At 38.5% G+C, this 6,965-nt stretch overlaps 1 protein-coding gene across 6 annotated transcripts in view; it reads left to right on the forward strand.

Moving 5' to 3' along the window:
- baiap2b (BAR/IMD domain containing adaptor protein 2b) overlaps positions 1-4,559 on the forward strand; it is a 143,919-nt gene extending 139,360 nt beyond the window's left edge. For all 6 annotated transcript variants that reach the window (XM_045723385.1, XM_045723386.1, XM_045723394.1 and 3 more), the window contains one exon: positions 3,597-4,559. In XM_045723385.1, coding sequence (XP_045579341.1) covers positions 3,597-3,696 — 100 coding nt within the window. In that variant the 3' untranslated portion in view covers positions 3,697-4,559. The remainder of the gene's footprint in view (positions 1-3,596) is intronic.
- The last annotated feature ends 2,406 nt before the right edge of the window (positions 4,560-6,965 follow it).

The following is a 6,965-nucleotide window of genomic DNA, read 5'->3' on the forward strand; positions in this document are numbered from 1 at the left end:
TTTTCAACAGCAGATATTTGTATGAACCTTGTCTGTCTTTCCCCGACATTTGAAACATTGTTTCAATATTCAAATTCGATCTTCAACTGTCCCATTGTAATGAACGTGTCTGGTGTCGGGACGAGGCAGACAGGCAGGCAGCGTTTCTCAGCCAGTGGAAATCATGAAACAGCTGGCATCATTTTTATGGATCTATAGAAAGAAATGTCAATTGAAAAAAGGTCAAACGAAACGAGTTGCAGCTAGTTTGCAGTCTTTCCAGCTTCAGTTTGAAGTGATTGTGTTAGCTGTGTTGTTGTCTAGTTTCTCTGAACAATAGTGTCCTGACGAGTCAGCACATGTTCTATGCCAGGCATAATCGCGCTGCATTAGTTCAGTGTTATGGATGTATCCAAATAAATGTCACTAGAAAACAGCTTAAACAAACGCAAATGGGGCTACTGTTATTCTGGCTACACTTTTTGACGTGACTGTAAATTAGCCGTAGTTGGCTAGCTAGCAAGCAAGTAATAAGAACATTGCCAGCCAGTATGGCTATGGAACATTTAGTACGAACGACTGGGTCGCATCCAAAGATACAGAACAAAAAGACTTAACGGCTGGGTCGCGTCTCTAGCAACCGAACTGATAGAATGGACGATCAGCCGATGTGGAAGAATGAAATAGTGAATACATTCATAAAAATAACAATTTAATGAAAATATGTCAATCATTATTAGAATTTTTCAAAGCCGGTGTTTGGAGGATATATATTGGAACGTTTTGCCGGACCTCGACTTCGTTTCTGGCCTGTCACGGCTGGCAAAAGGAGAGGACCAAAATGCAGAGTGCTTAGTTCCACATTTTATTTAAACTGTGAAATTTTGCAATACATAAATAAACTGAATTGACAAAACAACAAACCGTGATGCAGAGGAGAAACAAACACTACTCAAAAATAATCACCCAGGAAGAAAAACACCTACTTAAATATGATCTCCAGTTGGAGACAACGAGGACCAGCTGCCTCCAATTGGAGATCATCCCAAACAAACCAACATAGAAATACAAAAAACTAGAACCAAAGAACATAGAAATAGAAAACATAGAAAAACACAAAACACCCCCTGTCACGCCCTGACCTACTCTACCATAGAAAATAACATCTTACTATGGTCAGGACGTGACAGGGCCTAACAACACCTGTGCCAATATATCCTCCAAACACCGGCTTCTCGGCCATTATCACTTAATTATGACATGGTTATGACCGTGTCATAACGTGTTATGATGTTGTGTCTCAAGTAAAGTGTTACCACAATAATAATATTGTACAAATTAGTTTGTGTTCAAATCTAGTACAAGTAGTCGTCACCTTGGCTTCCTCTCCCACTACCTCATGCATGCAGTGCTTCACCCCACTTTACTTTACACATTTTCTGTCACCTTCTATCTCGATGTTATTGTCAGGATGGTGGTCTGGCCACTGCCCTTTCTAGTACAGTACAGTAAGACCTGTTTTATTTAGATAGTCCCCTATCGATGGTCTATAGATGCTCAAACTGCATCTTTGTTGTTTTATAGCAGCTTGTGAGGGTTAGGGTTTGTGGGTGGAACTAGGGTTAGTGGATAGTTTGTTAAACAGTTTGACTATTTTCTGAACATCTGTATGGGGACTATCCAAACAAAGTGTTAGTGGAACTATCCAAACAACCCACGATCCACCGCTATACCCCAGCCGGCCAGCTCCTCCTGCTGCTCCCAAACAGGTACTTTTCCTTACTGCAGATAAACCTTACCTGTGAATCCTCCTGACCTGCTCTGGATATCGTGCCATTTAACTGTTGTCTGCCTTTACAGTACTCTGTCTGTGGACGTTTGATTGGTGGAATGTTTGTGTATGTGTCATATGCCTATTTATTTGTGTGTGCCTGCTTGCTTGCTTGCCTCGCTCCTCTCTTTTTGCGTGTGACTTTTTTATGCTGGTTCTTTTGTTTTGTTGTACTGAACAAATGACATTTTGGGGAGTAACACTCTTTGATGAATGACATAATAGCCTAAGATTATTAACTTTAGTGTTATTAACATCAGTTGCGGTTTTGTCAAAATATGTCAAACTAAACATACACTGTAAAAAAAAGTCCTGTTGTTTTTACAGCCAGTTACCTGTAAGTTACTGTAGAAAAAGGTACAGTATGTTACCGTGAAGTCCAAAGAAACTTTGGTTTAACAGTTCTTAACTGCATCTCTTTACATTAATGTACTGTTAAACCAGTTTATTTGGAATTTACGATAACATTCTGTAGCTTTTACTTACAGTAACTTACAGATAACTGGCTGCCAGTAAGTTACCATAAAAACAAGAGGATTTCTTTACAGTGTACTTATGGGAAAACAGTGTTTTGAATATGTTTTACTGTCTTTAAATGATCAAATGTTTATGTAAAGTAGAAGTTCAAACAAATGTAAATATGTTATAAATATGTCATTATTATTTGAATACTGTGGCTATGGTTAGTTTACTAAGAAGTTAGACAGTGTAGTGAAAAGTAAGTTATATGATTTCGACATTGTTTTAAATGAACATGAATGTTCACACCATAGGACTGTTTACCTTTTCAGTTTGGGGCTTTTGAGTGAACAGTTTGCCCGCTTTTGAGTCAAACGGACCCCTCGTAAGTGAGAAGATGATTCCCATGTTACCATTCAGCCAAAATATCAACCATTCACCAGCTTCCTCTCCCTTCTATGTGCCTTGCTATCTTTCACTTCCGCTATCTTAGTGCACCTCACTGTCATCATCTGGTTTCATGAGGAGGGTTCTACCCCATTCCCCCATTCTATGGCTTTGTCTGAAATTGCACCCTATTCCCTATATAGTGTATAATTGTTTTGCAGAGCCAGCACACTATTTAGGGAATGGGGTGTCATTTTGGAAGTCCCCACTATCTCTTGAACAGTTGACATTATTTTATTGTCTTACGTCAGAATGTCTCACATAGGAGTGATGTCGCTTGGTGGAAAAGAGTGGATATTCGTCATCATTGATGTGCTTTCATTCTGTGTCTCACCAAACAATCAGGGATGGGCATTGGTTGTGCATTCCACCCAGAGAATGATATACATTCTGAAAATATTAATTTAGGGCTCTATTCAATCTGTATCGCGCAAGTTCAGCGTTACAGCGTATTTACATTTAAAGGCAATGTTCCTGCGTTAGCGGAGACTGCATTCACGGTAAATGCTGCTTATGTCGGCTCAATCTGAAATGACCTTTACATTTCTATCGCGCATTTCTAAAGCTTCAGCGATACAGACTGAATAGAGCCTTAACAGAATCTTAATTCTCTGTTGATGGTTTTGTTGCATGATGCTTGCCTTGCGCACACATCAAAGCCTTATTTCAACCTTATTCCATCTTCATTCAGAGGCATCTCCAAACTCACTCGCCAAACTTCTCTACTATGTACTCCGTAATGTTTAGTGTTAATAACTAATGGATCGGTTGGTTCCCTCCACATCTCCTCCCGTTCTTCATCCCTTCTGTCCTTATCCCTTCCTCCTGTTTTCATCCCTTCCTTCCACCTATCCGTCTTCCCTTCCTCTTGTCCCTACAGTGTCCCTCTGCCTCAAGAGGAACCAGCCCAGGCCACTGAGGACCAACCCAGGCCTCTCATCTCTGTCGATGACCAGTCTCCTCCTCCAATCCTCTATTAACGCCATACTCTACTTCCTATTATCCTTGCCTCCGATTGGTTGCTGTGAAGCACAGATACATTTAGCCAGCCAATTGGAAGAGAAGAACCCTGATTTTGTTTGACAAATCCAAGCACACACAGGACTAATCTTTCACAAGTACTGTAGACCATGTGCTGCACAACTTTGAGCACAGACTGAACTATCCATAGCATTCAAGCACACCTAGCCTTGGACTGCCTCTTCAAAACAAATAAAGCATTTGCAAACAGTAATAAACTGTATGCAGTAAATTATAACTGAATCTGTTATTTGTTAATAATGTATGCATATGTTTAAGAAAATGTAATTGTTTGATCTATCTTATTGTGGGTGTCTAGTTCTATTTTACTTCTTGCTATTAGCGATTTGTAAGATTTGGAGGAATTTCTTTGAATTTGTTTGTGTGAGCAATACATTTGTCACAAAGTAAACTATGTTATACAGTATATGTTAAAGGGCCAGTATCAGGGAGAATATAAAGGGCACAGGGCATGGCGGCTTGTAGAAACACATTTCTACATGAGTCTGAGCCTCACACTAGATTAGGAGAGACGGAGAAAGAAAAGGTAAATGTTATACACAATACTGTAAGTTATAGCATTCAAATGCTTTTCACTGTTATTCTCATATTTTAAATGTCAGAAAAACAATAATATTAAGCATTCATGCATATATCAACTGTATAGTATGACATTATTACATAAAAATACAAAGGAGTTGTTGTATTTCGTACTATTTTATAAATATATTTGCTTCTCATCCCATTTAATTTGTCTGTATATTTATAGAAAAAACTGAATTTACTAGAGAAAATAAATTAATATTGCAGAGTATATTCCAGATATTACCTGTGTGTTTGTACTGTGTTTATAAGAAATTCTTGACATGCAAGTCTCCTTTTATACTTTCTTTGCTTCATGTTTTTACATTCAACATTTTTTAAGTGAGCATTATGAGTTGGCTAGAAAGCACAAACAGATTTGGGACCAGGCTATGTAATACATGAGACCCACATCCATATGTAAAACAGACTTTATTTATATTTCATAATAAGGTACAGAAAGTAACCATGTGACCAGTAAGTGAGTGTGGGTGGGGCACATTTACTGACAGCATCCCTAAACTAGTCCTGCTCGTTTAAATCACAACCAGCGCATTACCAAATGTTGCTCCTTATCACAATACCCCCTTCATCTCACTAGCCTGGGTACCAGTCTGTTTGTGCCATCATTACAAGGAGTGGCATGATGACACAAACAGACTGGTACCCAGGCTATCGTCTCGCTATACAGATGTAGGATCTTAATTTGATCACCCTGTTGCAGGAGAACTTTCCTACAATGCAGGACGTTTCAAAATTGTAGAGTATTTGATGTTTAAAAAGCCTTTGGAAGTTTGTAATCTACACTTTGAAAATTGTATCAAGCCCTACAAAAATGTCCATGAATTATAACCCACAAAATTCACACTTCCTGTTGCTGCAGGATTATTTTCCTGCTGTAGCAAACTGTCTCAAATTAAGATCTTACATCTGTAGGGTTAAAACATTATAGATCAAATATATATTCCTGTTCCTGTTTGCCTCATGACTTCATTAAATATATCTCTTTGGCAACAATAAAACAAAGACATCTCCTTTTATCTCCCACTTCCAGGTCATTTCTTGATATTCTTAAAATGTTCTTTCTTTTTTTGAGATATAAAAATAGTACATACACAGACGTCGGTCTAGATAGATCTATAGACACTATACTAGTGAACAATATTAAAGCTCTAGAAAGGCAAACAAACAGAACAGAACACACTGACTGCATGGAGACTAGAGTGGATCTGTGAACCATAGAACCTACTGTATGCAATTCTATATCTATGTGTTGAACTGAATTGGCACCCTGGTTCATTGAAGCTAAAGCCTACAGTGATATTAGCCTGGTCCCAGATCTGTTTGTACTGTCTTGCCAACCTATGGTGATTGAGGTAGGCAAGACTGCACAAACATACCTGCGACCATGCTACAGTGATACTGATGTAATACTGCATTATCTTACCAGCCTGACTGTACGGAATGCTTTCTATGTTACACCCACAACCACCCGTCTTCCTTTCTATAGCACATACATTTTCACATACAGTACATAGCAAAGTAAAAGGTCCATAAATTCTAAATGCATTTTCCATTGTTAAAATCATGAACACAATCGTGAAACATTACACAACGACAAACCCATGTAGCATCACCAAACCCTTGACCACCACACAGCTGAACATAAACAATATGTTAACACTGAACAAGTACTCAGTTCTGTGGTCTTCCTATAGTCATTGGATTATTTAATCTTCAACATGTTACCGAAGCCACTTGAGCCACTTGAAAATAAATGGAAGTTTGTTCTTCCATTCTTTAAGTTTCATTTTTAGGTTTCATATTTCTTAAAAGTGATAATTTCATCAAAGGTTTTCTATAAAAATGATATGCTACTGTATCTGTAAGTTTATCTGTGTATTTGTAAGCTTGCTGTTCTTATACTGCAGTACGATTTTCAGAATCGGAAATGTACAGGTTCTTTGATCATTTAACAAAGAATCTTCACCTCAAGACAAGGAGACCAATTACACAGCATGTGATGACGTGAAGCTCTCAACACAGAAGCCAACATATGCTGTGATTTACCCACACTATCTGCTGCAAAGCACGTGGATCCAAAATCCTAAAAAAGAAGTACAGCATTTATTAAAAGTCATCTGAATGATATTGCCTCAAAACTGACTTGATGGATATGCACAATAGCTTAGGTCCAGGGATGTATGTAAAAGCAGAGTTGGATTCACTAGAACCAAAACGGAAGCAAACGGAACCAACAGGGGAAGGACATAGCTGAATTTGTTTTCCGTCGCGAAACGTTTTGCAACTGTTTGGTATGGTGTGCACTAATGATTATACCCCAGGCATTCAGAGGGAGGGGAATAGTGACCCACACAGACAGAGGGAGAGGAATAGTGACTCTGGCATTCTGATTGGTGGAAATCATAAGGGCGATACATACAGTACAATACAGTGGTGGTCCTACTCCTTATAGAAAACTCTGGAATCACTAAATGCAGCATTGATCATCTCTGCTAACACACAGTCATTTCAAGGCAATAACTTTCTGCCTTGTTCAATTGCTCCATTCCTTCACATACACATAGATGTCCCATTATTCTCTTCAATGGATGTAAAAGTGTTTGGAAACATGTAACATTATTAT

This window comes from Salmo salar, chromosome ssa01 (assembly GCF_905237065.1).
Source record: "Salmo salar chromosome ssa01, Ssal_v3.1, whole genome shotgun sequence".
NCBI classification, from domain to species: domain Eukaryota; kingdom Metazoa; phylum Chordata; class Actinopteri; order Salmoniformes; family Salmonidae; genus Salmo; species Salmo salar.